This window comes from Marmota flaviventris, chromosome 2 (assembly GCF_047511675.1).
Source record: "Marmota flaviventris isolate mMarFla1 chromosome 2, mMarFla1.hap1, whole genome shotgun sequence".
NCBI lineage: Eukaryota > Metazoa > Chordata > Mammalia > Rodentia > Sciuridae > Marmota > Marmota flaviventris.
This window is the reverse complement of record NC_092499.1, coordinates 47,103,762-47,121,748: the sequence shown is the minus strand read 5'-3', so window position 1 is coordinate 47,121,748 and position 17,987 is coordinate 47,103,762. Positions and strand designations below refer to the sequence as shown.

Below are 17,987 nucleotides of genomic sequence, written 5' to 3'. Positions count from 1 at the left end.
CCTTCTTTTGGGTTTTATAGTATCCAGCTAAATATTAATGGTTCTGTTACCTTAATACAATGACTAGTAAATGACAGTTTGTGGGCCATATGTGGCCTGTACCATTATAAGCTAAAAATCTTTAAGTGGTTGAAAAAAATCAAATGAAGAATGATACTTTGTGATAAGTGAAAATTATAAGAAATTCAGATTTCATTGTCCATAAGCAGATTTTATTGAACACAGCCATTCTCATTTATTTACATATCATCAGTTACTGTTTTTGTTCCACAGTGCCAGAACTGAGTACCTGTGACAAACCATATGACCAACAAAGCATGAGATACTTGCTAGCCCTCTGTAAAAGTAGTTCATTGAGCCTTTCCTTAGATAGTCTGGATGGCTATTAGAGAATAACTAGTATACTCTCAAGTTACAGATTTTATTGGTTTCATTAGATTTAAATATGTCGATGTTTTACTAACAGTCTACTAGGCTGCTTGAGCTGCTGCAATGAAATACCATAGACTTTTCCCAATATTTTTCCCATGAGTAGCAGAAATTTGTTTTCTCAATTTCTGGAGGCTTGAAGTTCAAAAATCAAGATGCCAGCAGGGTTGCTGTCTGGTAATGCCTCTTCCTTGGCTTGCAAGCAGCACCTTCTCCCTGTGGCTTTTTCTCTGCATACCAGAGAGCAAGAGCTTGACTACCTATAAGGACACCAATCCTGTTGGATTATGGCCCCATTCTTTTTTTTTTTAACATTTATTTTTTAGTTGTAGGTGGACACAATACCTTTATTTAATTTTTATGTGGTGCTGAGGCTCGAACCCAGTGCCTCACGCATGCTAGGTGACCACTCTTTCCTCTGAGCCACAACCCCATACCAATGGCCCCATTCTTATTACATCGTTTACCTTAATTACCTCCTTAAAGGCACTAACTGCAAACAAGTCACATTGGGCGTTTGGGCTTCAATATATGAATTCATGAAATTTGAATTGGACATAATTCATTTGGTAACACATAATAACTTGGGATAGCTTTTAATCTCATTTTTCTAGTGAAAATTTAAAATATGATAAATGTTATTCAACTGCAGGGAAAAGGGGACAAAATGGATTTAAAGAATTTACAAGGCAAGAAGAGATAAACTGTGTAATGCAAGAGCCTCTTACTGCTGATGAGGAAGAAGCTTTAAAACAGGAACAACGACGGAAAGAGAAAGAGCTCTTAGAAAAAATCCAGAGTGCCATAGCATGTACCAATATTTTTCCCTTGGGTCGCGACCGCATGTATAGGCGATACTGGATTTTCCCTTCTATTCCTGGATTGTTTATTGAAGAAGATTATTCTGGTCTCACTGAAGACATGCTATTGCCTAGACCTTCATCATTTCAGAATAATGTACAGTCTCAAGATCCTCAGGTATCTACTAAAACTGGAGAGCGTTTGATGTCTGAATCTACCTCCAACAACATTGACCAAGGTCCATGTGATGATTCTTCACAGCTGCCAAAACCAGTGCATAAGCCAAATCGGTGGTGCTTTTACAGTTCTTGTGAACAGCTAGACCAACTTATTGAAGCTCTTAATTCTAGAGGACATAGAGAAAGTGCCTTAAAGGAAACCTTGTTGCAAGAAAAAAGCAGAATATGTGCACAACTTGCCCGGTTTTCAGAAGAGAAATTTCATTTTTCAGGTAAATTTTCTATGAAAACCATTTTTTTCCTCCCCCTGATCTCTGGATATTCAGGATTAAATGTTTTCCATTGTATTAAAAATATATTTAAAACACCTTAACATTTTGACCATGCTTTCAGTATGGGAGTTAAGAGTTTGGAAGTGTATTTCTTTATAGAAACAAGGTTCTTGTACTGAGTGTTCCTGTAGTCTTAGCTACTTGGGAGGCTGAGGCAAAAGGATTACTTGAGCACATGAATTAGAGGCCAGCCCTACAATATAGTACTAGAGATTCCATCTTGCAGAGGACAACAGAAACATGGTTGTCTAAATTTTTGGATTCTATTTGGATTATAAGAAACTATCTATAGTATGAGAATATTAGTGTTCTTTCTGATCTCATTCCTTAGTCAGTAGGCTCTGAATGCCCAAGGCTATAAGGCTGCCTTCAGTTTTGGAGATATTATAGTGAATGAAGTTATCTCTCTGAACGGTTTTGCTGGGAGCCCAGGGACAGATTCCATTAATGATATCTTCTTTGGAAATTGGGCAGATTAGGTAGTAACAGCATTTCTTATATGATAGCTGGCCCACTGACAACAGATCATAAAAGAAGGAATTTTTAGATGTAAGTTTTTATATTAGTAAATGAGATTTTCTAGGTAGAAAACTGCTTAAATTTAAGAACATGTTACCATACCTACTTTAGTTCTTCTCAGGATTATAGATCATACTTCTTTATATTCCTTGACGTATCATGTAACTTACCTGTATGTTATCATGTAACATACAATTCATTGTTTTTTAGTATATTCACAAATATGCACAACCATCACCACAGTCCTCTTATAGAACATTTCTCTCCTCTCAGAAAGAAATTTTGTAGCTTTTATCTACCACTCTGCTATATTTTTCTCCCCTGTCCCCCACCAATCCTCCCTCTGCTCTAGATAAATCTGTCTCTATAAAATGTCCTGTTCTTGAATTTCCTATGAATCGAATCATATGACATATGGTCTTTTGTGATTGCATCTTTCACTTAGCACAATATTTCCAAGGTTCATCCAGGATATAGCATGTATTAGAACTTCATTTCTTTTTATCACCAAATAATAATATTCTACAGTTTGTATATACTGCATTTTACTTATGCATTTGTTAGTTGATAGACATTTGGTTTGTTTCTACCTTTTGGCTGCTATGAAAAATGCTGCTATAAATATTCATGTACATGTTTTGTGTTGACATAGGTTTTCATTTATCTTGAATTTATACAGTAGGAATGGAAATACTGGATTGTTTCCCAAAGTGACTACACTGTTTAATTTTCTCTCCCATAGTGTATGAGGGTTCCAATTTCTCCACTTTTTTCTAACACTTAAAATTATTTGACTTTTTGATTATAGTTATCTTAAGAGGCATGAAATGGTATCTCGCTGTGATCTTGACTTGTCTTCCTTTAATGAATAATAATGGTGAGCGTCTTCTCATGTGCTTATTGACCATTTATATATCTCAAATATCTATTCAGATCCTTTGCACACTTTTCAATTGGGTTATTTATCTTTTTGTGGTTGATTATGAGCTCTTTATTTGTTCTGAATACAGGCCCTCACCAGATATATGATTTGCAAATATTTATTTATTTATCATTTACTTATTGAGGATTTACAAAGTGTTTTTACATCCACCAACTCAGAATCATAACAGTCACATTATATTTAAGAAAATCATAAAAAACATTTGATTCTATTTCAGACAAACCTCAAACTGATAGCAAGCATACGTATACTCGGGGAAGATCTTCCAGTGCCTATGATCCATCTCAGATGTCTGCAGAAAAGCAACTTGAATTGAGGCTGAGAGATTTTCTTTTGGATATTGAAGACAGAATCTATCAAGGAACTTTAGGATCAATCAAGGTTTGTACCTATTCACATTTTAGTTTATCTAATTTGCTTAGTCCAGATTTTTAATCATATTTGTTGATTATCTGTATATGTAAAACTTGTGTTTTTAATAAACATCAGGAAAGTATATATCTTTTATGAAGATTAAGTTTATTCCTCTAAATCATAATGTTTATATATGGACACAAATCCTAAGTATATTAAATGACTATCTACTTTCTTAAACAGAATTTAATTAATATAATTTATCTTTTTGATATTTTTAATATTTAAAAAATGTTCAATATTTTAATCAGATGTTGAAATGTGTAAGGATATTTTCTTCTTCCTTGACTAGCTCCTGCCTTCTCTGCTGAGTCTGGTTTGTTTGTTGGTTTCTTTGTTACCTTTTTTAAATCTGTAAGTAATTCTTATTTGATATACCTGTTCTGTTTATGCCTTTGTCATATTCTGTCACTTTTTTGCTCCTAATTTAATGACCAATCCTAAAGTCATTTGTGATATTTTTAAACAATAAGGTATTAAAGCTTTTGTGTATGAATGATATGAATTCCATTTTGGCCACTGAGGAACCTTACTTTTATACTCCTTTTTTATTCATAACTCTGTTCTAGAATATCTATAAATTAATTTTATATGTAAATTAGGTTTAATGTCTTTTAGGACCAACATTTCTGTTTTCCAGGGTTAGTAAATTTATGTTTTGTTTCAGGTTACAGATAGACACATCTGGAGATCAGCCTTAGAAAGTGGACGATACGAGCTATTAAGTGAGGAAAACAAGGAAAATGGAATAATTAAAACTATGAATGAAGATGTGGAAGAGATGCAAATTGATGAACAATCAAGGATCATAGTAAAAGACAGGTACAAAAAGAATTTTTCTAAAGTAACCAATTTTTCCTTGCAATTTTAATTTTAAGGTTTTGGGGTTTTTTTTAAGTAAATGTTTCTTTTACTTCTTTCTTTTAAAAACTTATGAGGACCTTAACATTTCTAATCACTGAAATGACCATTTTTTAAACATCAGGATCTCTATTACTCCACTTTATACTAATACAGCCAAAATACAACTCATTAGAATAAAATTTTTTTTTTACTTTTTCAAGGTTATTTTGGCTAATATATGCTCTTAAGGAGTTTATTATTTAGAAGGGAATGATGGAGAGACATGAAGCTAGCAATTATAGATCAGGGTAAGGACTCTGATAGAAAGTAAATTCTCGGGGCTGGGGTTGTGGCTCAGCGGTAGAGTGCTCGCCTAGCACCTGCAAGTCCTGGGTTTTTTTCCTCAGCACCACATGAAAATAAATAAATAAAGGTATTATGTCCAACTACAACTAAAAACTAAATATTAAAAAAAAGTAAATTCCCAGTACAAATATAGTACATAGTAGGGTAGAGGATTATTTGTCTTGGTGGAACATGGAAAGAACTTTGAAAGAAATACTAGAGGAAGGTTCCTGATTGCAAAGCTGAGCTCTGAAGGTGAGGAAGGAAATATTGGACAAGAAAGACCTTGGGCAAAGGCTTTGAATGGGTTTGCACTTTTAACTGATTATTGTAGCTGCACTGTGGAGATTCATTGTTGAGGGACCAAGTCTGAAGGCTAATGAATTAGTTGAGGCAACTATTAGTATCTCGCCCAGTAGCTGAAGCAAGAGAAATATAAATAAGCTGTTGAAGATACATATTCTTTAAGGTTTATCACTATCACCTTTCTAAAACCTTTCCCATAAGTCTTGTCTCTTCCACCTTCTCTTCAAATATTTGTCCTCTTATCCTCCTAAATGACTCTGTCCTCCCAATTAGCTTATACCAGATCCTTGAAATTATGAAACTTTCTATATAAATATTTGAAAGAATGAGTGGTCTTGAGTTTCACCTAATCGTGTTTTTATTTTTTTGTAGTTGTACATAAACAGCATGCCTTTATTTTGTTGTTTGTATGTGGTGCTAAGGATTAAACCTAGTGCCTCACACATGCTAAGCAAGCGCTCTGCCACTGAGCTACAGCCCCAGCCCACCTAAATAGTGTTTTTAAGTGCCACGAACTCTTTGTTTTATTGTAGACTTTTGGGGATAAAAACAGAAACTCCGAGTACTGTCTCAACTAATGCAAGTACACCACAATCAGTGAGCAATGTGGTACATCATCTGGCAACAGCACTGTTTCAAATAGAACAGGGCATTGAGCGGCGTTTTCTCAAAGCTCCACTTGGTAAGTATCTGTTTTTATTTCAAAATGTGTTATGTCTTAAGTAATTTTGAAATTGCCGTTTAATAGAACTTTATTGGCTGACAATGAAATTGATAGACCAATATGAAAAGCTTGAGATTGCTTTCATTTTAAAAGATAAGTTCTTTCAGGTGAGATTTATTTATTTTTTAATTCTTTATTTATTGGTTCTTTTTAGTTACGCATGGACTATATCTTATACCCCAGTATACAATGTACACAATGGTGAGATTCACTGTAGTATATTTGTACATAAGAAAGTCTTGTCAGATTCATTCCACTGTCTTTCCGTTTCCTATCCCACCTCCCTTCCCTTTATTCCCCTTTGTCTATTCCACTGAACTTCTACTTCCCACCCCTTAATGTGGGTAAGCTTCTACATATTAGAGAAAACATTTGATCTTTGGTTTTCTGGGGTTGAGTTATTTCACATAGCATGATAGTCTCCAGATCAATCCATTTACCAGCAGATGTCATAAAAGTCATTCTTCTTTCTGGCTAATACTCCATTGTGTGTGTGTGTGTGTGTGTGTGTGTGTGTGTATTCCACATTTTTCATTCTTTCTTTTTGGTACTGGGTATTAAACCCAGGGACATTTAACCACTGAGCCACATCCCAGTCCTGTTTTATATTTTATTTAGAAAGGAGGTCTTGCTGAGTTGCTTAGGGCCTCACTAAGTTGCTGAGGCTGGCTTTGAACTCATGATCCTCCTGCCTGAGCCTCTGGGATTACAGACATGTGCCCCCAGGCCCAGCCATATGCCACATTTTCTTTATCCATTCATCTGCTAAAGAGCACCTAGTTTGACTCCACAGCTTAGCTATGTGAATTATACCACTATAAATACTGATGTGGCTATATCAATGTAGTATGGTGATTTTAAATCCTTTTGATGTATATTGAGGAGTGGGATAACTGAGTCAAAAGATGGTTCCATTCCTAGTATTTTGAGAAATCTTTATACTACTTTCCAGACTGGTTACACCAGTTGGCAGTCTTACCAACAATGTATGAGTGTTCCATTTTCCCCACATCGTCACTAAGATTTATTGTCTGTTGTATTCTTGATAATTGCCATTCTGGCTAGAGTGAGATAAAATCTCAATGTAGTTTTAATTTGCATTTCTCTAATTGCTAGAAATATTGAACATTTTTTTCATATATTTGTTGAATGTTCATGTTTCTTCTTTTGAAGTGTCTGTTTAGTTCCTTTGCCCACTTATTGACTGGTTTTTTTTTGTTGTTGTTTTTTGTTGTTATTGTTGTTGTTTTTTGAGTTCTTTGTATATCCTGGAAATTAATACCCTGAGGTTTAAATGGCAAAGATTTCTCCTATTCTGGCTCTCTATTTGCATTCTTGATTGTTTTCTTTGCTGTGAAGAAGCTTTTTAGTTTGATGCCATCCATTTATTGAATTTTTATTTTACTTCTTGCACTTTAGGAGTCTTGTTAAGGAGGTCAGTTCCTGAACTGACATGTTGGAGTGTTGGGCCTACATCTTCTAGTAAGTGCAGGGTTTCTGGTCTAATTCCTGGGTCTTTGATCCACTCTCAGTTGAATTTTGTGCAAGGTGAGAGATAAGGGTTCAATTTCATTCCACTACATGTGGATTTCCAGTTTTCTAGCACCATTTGTTGAAGAGGCTCTCTTTCTCCAATGTATATTTGTGGCACCTTTATCTAATATGAGATAACTGTATCTATTATATGGGTTTGTCTCCATGTCTTCTATTCTGTTCCATAGGTCTTCGGGCCTGTTTTGGTGCCAATACCATGCTGTTTTCATTACTATTGCTCTGTTTTGTACAATTTAATGTTTAGTATTGTGATGCCTCCTGTTTCGTGTTTTCTCGCCAAGGATTGCTTTGGCTATTCTGGGCTTTTTATTTTTCCAGATGAATTTCATGACTGCTTTTTCTGTTTCTGTATAGAACGTCATTCAAATTTGATGGGCATTGCATTGAATCTGTAAATTGCTTTTGGTAGTACAGCCATTTTGACAATATTAATTTTGCCTATCTAAGAACATGGGAAGTCTTTCCATCTTCTAAGGTCTTCTTTGCTTTCTTTCTTTAGAGTTCTGTAGTTTTCACTGTAGAGGTCCTTCACCTCTTTTGTTAGGTTGATTCCCAAGTATTTTATTTTCTTTGAGTTTATTGTGAATGGGATATTTTTCTTTCAGCTGATTCATCATTGGTGTATAGGAATGCAATTGATTTATGGATGTTAATCTTGTATCCTGCTACTTGACTGAATTCATTTATGAGTTCTAGAAGTTTTCTGGGTCTTCTAGATATTGGATCATATTGTTGGCAAACAGAAATAGTTCGAGCTCTTACCATTTGTCTTCCTTCCTTCCTTCCTTCCTTCCTTTCCTTTATTTTTTCCTGTTCTTTCTTTCCTTTCTATAATTGCTCTGTCCAGAGTCTCAAGGACTATGTTGAATAGAAATGGTGAAAGTGGGCCATCCCTGAGTTGTTCTTGTTTTTAGAGGGAATGCTTTCAGTTTTTCTCTGTTCAGAATGATGTTGGCCTTACGTTTGTCATATATAGCTTTTATAATTTTGAGGTATGTTCTTTCTATTCCTAGTTTTTCTAGTGTTTTAAACATGAATGGATGCAGTATTTTTGTGTTTTTATGCATCTATTGAGATAATCATATGAACTTGTCTTTAAGTCTATTTATATGATGATTTACCTTTATTGATTTCCATATATTGAACCAACCTTGCATCCCTGGGATGAATCCCACTTAATTATGGTGCTCTATCTTTTCAGTGTGTTTTTGTATGCAGTTTGCCAGTATTTTGCATCTGTGTTCATCAAGATATTGATGTGGGGATTTATTTTTTAAATATTACTTAATTACTTTTTCTGATTCATTTAAAAGCATTTAGTGAATCTCATCTTTTGTAAAGTTTCATTGAAAGAAAATGACTAGGGCTGAAGATGTGGCTCAAGCGGTAGCGCACTCGCCTGCCATGTGCGGGGCGCTGGGTTCGATCCTCAGCACCACATAAAAATAAAGATGTTGTGTCAACCAAAAACTAAAAAATAATAAATATTTTAAAAATTCTCTCTCTTTCTCTCAAAAAAAAAAAAGAAAGAAAAAAACAAACAAAATGACTAAAACCTGTGACTAGCCAGACCTTGAATAATCAAAATTATGCCTATTTTTTATAGTAACTTTAAATATCACCATTTGGGGTATGATTTATTTATTTATTTATTTTTTTATTGTTGGCTGTTCAAAACATTACATAGTTCTTGATATATCATATTTCACAATTTGATTCAAGTGGGTTATGAGCTCCCATTTTTACCCCATATACAGATTGCAGAATCACATCAGTTACACATCCATTGATTTACATATTGCCATACTAGTGTCTGTTGTATTCTGCTGTCTTTCCTATCCTCTACTATCCCCCCTCCCCTCCCCTCCCCTCCCCTCCCCTCTTCTCTCTCTGCCCCCTTTACTGACATTCGTTTGTCCCCCTTGTATTATTTTTCCCCTTCTTGGGGTATGATTTAAAACTTTAAGAATCACAGACTCAAGCACTGTATAAATGTTAAATCAGAAATACCAAGTGTTATCCAGGTGCAGTGGCACACATCTGTAATCCCAGAAGCTCAGGAGACTGAGATAGGAGGATCTCGAGTTCAGAGCCAGCTTCATCAAAAGCAAGGCACTAAGCAACTCAGTGAAACCTTGTCTCTAAATAAAATTAAAAAATAGGGCTGGGATGTGTCTCAGCAGTGGAGTGCTCCTAAGTTCAACCCCTAGTACCCGCCCCTCCCCAAAAAGGAAGAAATACCAAGTGTTACAGAAACATAGATAAGAAAATCCTCTATAAATTTTGGTTAGATAGGGATTGGGGTTTTGGCTCAGAGTGCTTGCCTAGCACATGTGAGGCACTGGGTTCAATCCTCAGCACCACATTAAATAAATAAATAAAATTATTGTGTCCATCTACCACTAAAACTTTTTTTTAAATTATGGTTAGATAATAGAAATAACACTATCTCTATCCTTTTTGGCAATTTATGAAATTAATAGGATTTAAGGGACCAGTCTAAGAATCTAATCATCATGTATTTGGGAAAATAGGAGTTTCAAGTTTCAAATTAATTTTAATGTCATAACTGCTTCTACTTCCATGTTGTCTTTTTGAGATGTTAAATTTATAATTCAGCATGGGATCCTAGAAAGAATTTTTTAAAACCACATTTGTTGGTCTCATATTAAAAGAGCAATTTGAATAGATGAAAATTAATCATAAATAATTACTGTTATTTTATAGAGTAAGAACAAAGTTTTCATAATTACTATCAGCAATTTTGGATATGAATATGTTCATAAAATATTTATTTTCAAATTGAAGAGTTTGTGGCCAGTAAACCTATTTATATGTTTTGTAAATTAATTCTACCATTTATGAGCTTAAATAACTCAGTTATCACATTGAAAATAGCAGTTGTGAGAGATAAAATATGATTACAGCTCATAAAGGTATTAGAGTTTGTATTTGCTATATCATTCTTCTTTCCTAGGCTTTACTATTTCTTAGTATTTTCTTGGTCTAAATCCAATTATGTATACAGAGAATCCCTGTTTTATTTTTTATACCATATGTGAATATATAGTTACCTCAATTAAAATTACAGTTAAGCTGAGCATGGTGACACATGCCTATAATCCCAGTGACTGAGAAGGCCAAAGGCAGGAGGATTGCAAATTCAAGGCCAGCCTCAGTAACTTAGAGATGCTGTCTCAAATAAATAAATAAATATTATTTATAAATCATGTAGCTCTCATAAATGTAAAATTACTACAACAGATTAACCTGTGATTCTAGTAGGGTCAGGGATTCGGCACAATTTAGATGGTTTTTCCCCTTTTGAAATTGCCATCAAAATTGTTTATAAATTAGGGCTGGTGGTACATGACTATAATCTGAGCAACTCAGTAGGCTGAGACAGAGGATCACAAGTTGGAGCTCAGCCTGAGCAACTTAGAACCTGTAAAAAAAATTTAAAAAGAGCTGGGGATGTATCCCAGTGGTAGAATACCCTAGGTTCAATCCCCAGTACTGACAGTGCCAAAAAAAACTATTAAGTTCAAAGGAAAATACCAAAATAGTTGTTTATCGTGTCTATATTTTCCTCTGTACATCTTAGTAAATATTTGGACAAAGAAAAAAATTTGATAATGGGAATTGTTGCAACTTGTACCTAGTATGTTATGTGAGAGCCACAGTATTCCATGATAGGTTATGCTGAGTAGTTTTAAACTTTCGTTTCATCCTGAGAGATAAAAAAGAAAACATTTTAATTTGGGATCTTTAAAATAAAAAAAGGTGACATGGGAAGAGTTGAGCTTACCTTAATTTGGTGGTGTTGGTCAAAATCATATGATTATTTATAATATGGTGTTGCCTTCTGTGCTGCTCCATAGAAGGTTAATAGAATAACTGATTGTCTCTAGCTCTTTACACAAGGCCTTTGAAAGGTCTGTTTTGAATGGGACATATTTGAAATAAAGTAATCAAGAATATCCTTAATCTGGGGAGAGAATAGAAGGTTCTACTTTATAAATGTTTGAGAGAATACATATTGAAATTCTCCTGATAATATTTTGGCAGAGCAAATTAATCATGGTAGGAATTTTCCCTATTAAGCTTCAGAGATTATTTTGTCTTCTTGAGGTAGCAAGTAAAAAACAAAAATTCTGCTTATGTTCTTCCTTCCCTAATGTATCCCATCTATTCTAGCAATTAATCACATTGATATTAATAAACTTTTTATAATTGGGGCAAGCTAATCATGTTTCAGTTAATTGTTTAGGTAAGGTATATCTAATTGTTTATTTAGGCTGGTAATTTCATCATTTATAAAGTCATGCTTATGGTCAAACCCTTAAGCTATGGGAAAAAAATCCTCAACTAACTTTATTAATTTGAAACTAGGTAACACAGAAATTAATAAAGATCAAAAGGGAGATAGAAAAAAAAAACAATAAGAAAAAGAGGAAGATCAATCTAGTGTGACAGATGGTAAATTTTTAACTTTTTAAAGAAATTTATGTTTTTGTCTTTTTAGAGAATTATGATTTTACTTTCTACATTGCTGATTATTAACATGAATATTTAGCTTTTGAAGGAAAATCTTGAATTTGATTTTTTTTTTTTGGAAGGGAATGAGCTTAGGAGTAGTCTTACATTAAAAACAATATCTTCCAAATATTTTTCTCTCTAATTTCACACCTAGGCTAATCTAAACTCTTAAATTAGCTTGTACAAGATGAATCTTGATATACTTAGCAATTAGCCAAGAGAATGGAAAACTGTGGAACTTTTGTTTATTTCACATGAAGTTTTTATTTGCCACTTTTTTTTTTTTTTTCTTTTACTGGCATAGAGAGACATATGGCAAGAGTTGTTTTGTACCTTAGAGAAAACTTTATGGAATGATAACATTTCTATACAGAGGCTGTTGAATACTATGAAATCTCCTAGTGTAATCTTTAAGTACTATGTAAAAATAGAAAAATGTGCTTATCTATCATGGATTATAATAAACATGTTTTGGAGTCAGAGGGATAAGAATTGGGATTTGAGCTACAACTGGTTTAATTTTCTGAGTTTGATCAAAACTCAATAGGTTGGACTGTGGATGTAACTGCATGGTAGGAATGCTTATGTAGTAATTCCTAGTACCACCAAAAAAAAAAGACACTTCAGTGTTTTGTCACCACTGACTTCCAAGGTTGCAAAAGTTTTTTTTTTAATAAGTTGTCCTTTCTTGGAGCTGGGGCTACAGCTCAGTGGTAGAGTGCTTGCCTGGTGTGTGTGAGGCACTGAATTTGATCCTCAGCACCACATAAATATAAATAAATAAAGATATAAAAAAAATTCTGATTTATCCAGAAAGACTTCTTCATGATCTCTGAACTAGCAATTCTTGCTGCTTCCTTCCTTGGAAGTCCCACTTTGGCCAGAGCTTTTCATGAAATTTTAGAATAAAAGTGTGCTTCTACAAAGCACAAAATGAGAAGGCAGAAATATATCATGCATTTAAATGAATTATACTCTCTAATGGTAAAGACAGGCTAAAAATTAAAGGTAGAGACTAGGTTAAATACAAAATTCAACTGGTTTATATCCTGTCTATAAAAGGTATACCTAGGGGCTATTGATGTAACTTAGTGTTAGAACAGTAGTATAGCTTGGGTAAGGTCCTGGGTTTAATCCACCATAAGACACACAAACCTGTAAAACAAAAGGACATAGGAAGACAGAGAAAAATACTATGTGGATTACATGCATTTGCACTTAATTCCCACTTGATTAATATTTTAGCTTTGAAGAGCCATTTTGCTTATCCATTCAGTTTTTCCTACTTCCATTGAATTATTAATCTCAATTACTAAAAAAAGAAGTTCTATCTGATTGTTTTCTATTACCATATTAGAGAGCAAACCCAAGGGCTTGCACATGCTAGGCCAAGCACTCACCACTGACCTGCATCCTCAGCCCTTTTTGTTTTGAGATAAGATCTCACTAAGTTACACAGGCTGGCTTTGAACATTCAATCCTCTTGCATCAGCCTCCCAAGTGGCTGGATTTGCAGGCATGCACCGCCTTACCAGCATCCTTTGTGGAGCTTTTTCTTTTGTTTTGAAAGTAGTTTTTTGATAAATTGTTTTATTTATTTATTTATTTTATGGTACTGAGAATTGAACACAGAGCCTCATACATGGTAGGCAAGCACTCTACCACTGAGCTACATCCCTAGCCCCTTGTGAGTTTTGACTGTTAACTCTCATTCCTCAGAATTTGATCTGTGGAAATTTTTTCGGAGAGAATTTACAGAAATCTGTATACTTGTTTCTGACATTCACCTGACCACTTTATAACTACAATTAGACAATTAAGTGTGGCTTTTTTTTTTTTTTTTTGTCAGATGTTAAGCCTATTAAAGGGTTTCTTTATAGTTACAAATTCTCAGATTAGATTTATTTCCCCTTGCTACCCAAAACCAAGGCTCAAGTGAGTAGATTTCCTTGCTACCCTTTTCTTTCTGTGTGGCACTCTTATGACCTGAGTCTTGAAAGAGGAACGGGTAGCCTTCTAGGGTTCTAGCTTTCTAGAGAGAGAGATCTACTGCCTTGGATGGGCCCTAGGTTTCATGTTCTTTCTCCACCCAGTAGTCAAATGGGAGTTGGGTCCACTAGTGTTGGCAGGTCTGTTGCCTTACAGTTTTAACTCATTGCATATCTCTTCACCTTCCCCGCTATACTGAAAATTCTTTGAAAATAAGACAATAGAATAAACTTGTTAAAAGTGCTGCACATAGGGAGAACTGGATAATGCAGGAGTAATGTTAGTAATAGTAATATTTACTCTGGCAGGTACTTTACATGTCTTATGTGTTATCTCATTTGATGTGTCCAACAACCCTCTGAGGTAAATACTATCCACATATTTTAAGGAACTATTAGAGGGTTGAGTAACTTACCACACATGAGAAAACCAGTGCTCACTTCAGAGTAGACTGACTCCAGAGCCTGCATTCTTTTAAGCATTATCCTTCTGCCCAAGGGCTTTATTTGAGGATAATAGTACAACCTGTGGCATTTCAGAACCAGACTGTGTATGTAGTCTTTTTATAACTTTATATAACTTGCAGAATTTTTACATGATATAGTTGGCCTTTATAATTAAGAATAATATTTTAGGAAAATTAAGGTAGTAGAAGTATTAAAGATAGAGATGGAAATTACATAATAGAATATCAGTAGTCTATCATTTTATACTACTAAATTACTCTTAAATTTGTTTTAGCCCAGAAGACAAAAGAATGGTGATATTGGGGCTGGGGATGTGGCTCAGACGGTAGTGTGCTCGCCTGGCATGCGCGGGGCGCTGGGTTCGATCCTCAACACCACATAAAAATAAAATAAAGATGTTGTGTCCACCGAAAACTAAAAAATAAAAAAAAAAAGAATGGTGATATTAATGACAGAAGGTTTCAAATATTTCTGTATAATATTGGTGCTGAAAATTATTGTTTTGGAAATATTAGCATTGTTTTTATTTACCTGTTTTAAAATAATGTGTTCTCAGCCAGGATTGTGGCTCAGTGATAGAGTGCTTGCCTAGCATGCATGAGGCACTGGGTTTGATCCCTGGCAACACATTAAAAATAAAAACAAATAAAATAAAGGTATTATGTCCATCTACAACTAAAAAGAAAATTTAAAAAAAAAAATAATATATTCTCAGAGACTAAAGACAATATAGTTGGTATTTATATATAATAAAGTTGACAGATTTAATAAGAGTGTTATTGATAAAATTCGCCCTTTTAAAATATATAATGCAATGGTTTTAGTATATATTCACCATTATATCATCAACACTACTATCTGTTTTCACAACATTATCACACCAACCCAAAAGAAGCATCATGTATGCTTGATATTTAAGTTGGAGAGAATTCTTTTTATCTGAAATTAAGGAAATTACATAAATGATTCAGATGAATTAGTAACTTACTTGTGATCATATTTAGCCAGTGTTCTAAATTAGATCAAGATTTAATACAAAGACTAGATTGAGAACACATTGCCTGAGATTTTTCTGCATTTAACTACTGAAATCTCCAAGCATTTGATTTATGGACAGAAGTAATTCCTTATGTCATAAACAAAATGTGGCTCAGCAAATTTTTCCTTTTTTTTTTTTTTTCTTTTTTCCTTTTGGTACTGGCAGTTAAACCCAGCTTCACTTTACCACTGAGCTACCTCCTTATAAATATTTTTGAGAAAGAGTCTTGCTAAGTTGCTGAGGCTGGCCATGAACTTGCAATCCTCCTGCCTCAACCTCCCCAGTTGCTCAGATTACAGGCATATGCTTCAGCAGCTATTTTCTTTAAAATGATGTTGTTTTTAATATCAAGCATGGTCTTTTGTTAAGTATTAGAAGAAATGTAAAGTTTAAATTGCCATGAAAATAGTTCTAGAAGATGTCTAGGTTTGCCTAGAAACTTTATTCACTTTCCTCTTTCATTTAAGATGCCAGTGACAGTGGGCGTTCTTATAAAACAGTCCTGGACCGTTGGAGAGAATCGCTCCTTTCCTCTGCTAGTCTTTCTCAAGTCTTTCTTCACTTATCCACCTTGGATCGTAGCGTGATATGGTCTAAATCTATACTGAATGCTCGTTGCAAGATATGCCGAAAGAAGGGTGATGCTGAAAACATGGTTCTTTGTGATGGTTGTGATCGAGGTCATCATACCTACTGTGTTCGACCAAAACTCAAGGTATTTTTATCTTCTCGGATTAGAATTCAGACCCTGAGATTTTGAGCAATAGATGATTAATGATCATTTATGTGATTCGTTTAGACTGTACCTGAAGGAGATTGGTTCTGTCCAGAATGTCGACCAAAGCAACGGTCTAGAAGACTCTCCTCTAGACAAAGACCATCCTTGGAAAGTGATGAAGAAATGGAAGAGACTATGGAAGGTGAGAATGATGAAGTTAATGATGATGAAGAAGGTCAAAGTGAGGAAGAAGAATATGAGATAGAACAAGATGAATATGACTGTCAAGAAGAGGAAGAACTCAGGTATGTCCTAATATACAATTAAATGAGAGACTTTCAGTCTTTCATTTAAACTCTTGACTATTATATAAATTATCCTTGCTTTTTATATATTATAAGCATACAAAATATTCCCAATGCAGTATATCTATTAGTAGTTTTCTGTCAGCAGGCCTAGCCATATCTACACCAGTGGACGTCATATTATGTATGCTCTTTGTTCTCACTATAACCCACCCCCTCTGCCTTTTTAAACATTTGAACCTCATTCTTATGGAATCAGGAAAATGAGTGTGAAGCATGGGCTTCACACTATCAAAAGTACAAAAGCCGGAGGGGGGAGGGTGGGCAAGTGATAGAGTGCTTGCCTAGCACATGAGGCCCTGGGTTCGATTCTCAGCACAACATATAAATAAATAAAGTAAAGGTCCATTTACAACCAAAATATATACTAAGGTAAAAAAAAAAAGTACAAAAGGACCACAATCAAAGGAGGATAAATAAAAATAGAGCCACCCCAGCTGTGTTACACAAATGTTGATTTTTTAAGAGTACCAGTTAACAGAAGCCATCTATACAATAGCTTGTGGTGGCAATATTGTATTAAGGATAAAGATGGTAAAGAATTTGAAAAATTGGAGGTTTTTTTTTTGGTCCCAGGGATTAAACTCAGGGGCACTAGACCACTGAGCCATATCCCCAGCCCTATTTTGTATTTTATTTAGACACAGGGTCTTCACTGAGTTTCTTAGTGTCTTGCTTTTGCTGAGGCTGGCTTTGAACTTGGAATCCTCCTGCCTCAGCCTCCTGAGATTCTGGGATTACAGGTGTACACCATTGCACTGGCCAAGATTTGAAAAATTCTTGTAAACATTCTAGGTTAAGTTCTGTCATTGAGTCATGCCCCCAACCTATTTCATCCTTTTAATTAAAGGCACTTAAAATATCAAATCTATTTTTGTATTTTACAGTCAAAATCAAAAAGTGGCAAAGAGATTCTTGGTTTGGTATTAAGGAACAACAGTTTTTCAGTTTCAGCCAATGGCTAAAGAACACCTGTACCAATGGTAATCAAAAGTAAGACTCATACATAGCAAAAGGAGTCAAAATAATTGTGTTTTAAGATTAGATCGTTAGCCAGGCTCAGTGGCACATTGCCTGTAATCCCAGCAGCTCGAGAGGCTGAGCAGGAGGATTGCAAATTCAAAGCCAGCCTCAACGATTTAGCAAGACCCTAAGCCACTCAGCAAGACTCTGTCTCTAAATAAAATATACAAAAAGAGGGGCCAGAGTTGTAGCTTAGTGGCAGAGCACTTGCCTAACGAGTGAGGCACTGGGTTTGATCCTCAGCACCACATAAAAAAATAATAATAAATAAATAAAATAATTTTATACACACACACACACAAAAAAAAAGGGCTAGAGACGTAGCTCAGTGGTTAAGCACCCTTCGGTTCAATCCCTATTACCAAAAAGTAAAAAATAAAAGATTTGTTCATCAATGAATATGTCTATATGTTGGTTCTCCTGAGGATATTGTTATATTTTATCATAATTTCAGACCT

General features: G+C 34.6%; 1 protein-coding gene across 3 annotated transcripts in view; it reads left to right on the top strand.

The window, feature by feature from the left end:
- Positions 1–17,987, top strand: part of Baz1a (bromodomain adjacent to zinc finger domain 1A) — a 117,886-nt gene that overhangs the window by 93,934 nt on the left and 5,965 nt on the right. For all 3 annotated transcript variants that reach the window (XM_071607829.1, XM_027929501.2, XM_027929502.2), the window contains 6 exons: positions 1,082–1,681; positions 3,421–3,584; positions 4,285–4,439; positions 5,645–5,793; positions 15,891–16,138; positions 16,223–16,446. In XM_071607829.1, coding sequence (XP_071463930.1) covers positions 1,082–1,681; positions 3,421–3,584; positions 4,285–4,439; positions 5,645–5,793; positions 15,891–16,138; positions 16,223–16,446 — 1,540 coding nt within the window. The remainder of the gene's footprint in view (positions 1–1,081; positions 1,682–3,420; positions 3,585–4,284; positions 4,440–5,644; positions 5,794–15,890; positions 16,139–16,222; positions 16,447–17,987) is intronic.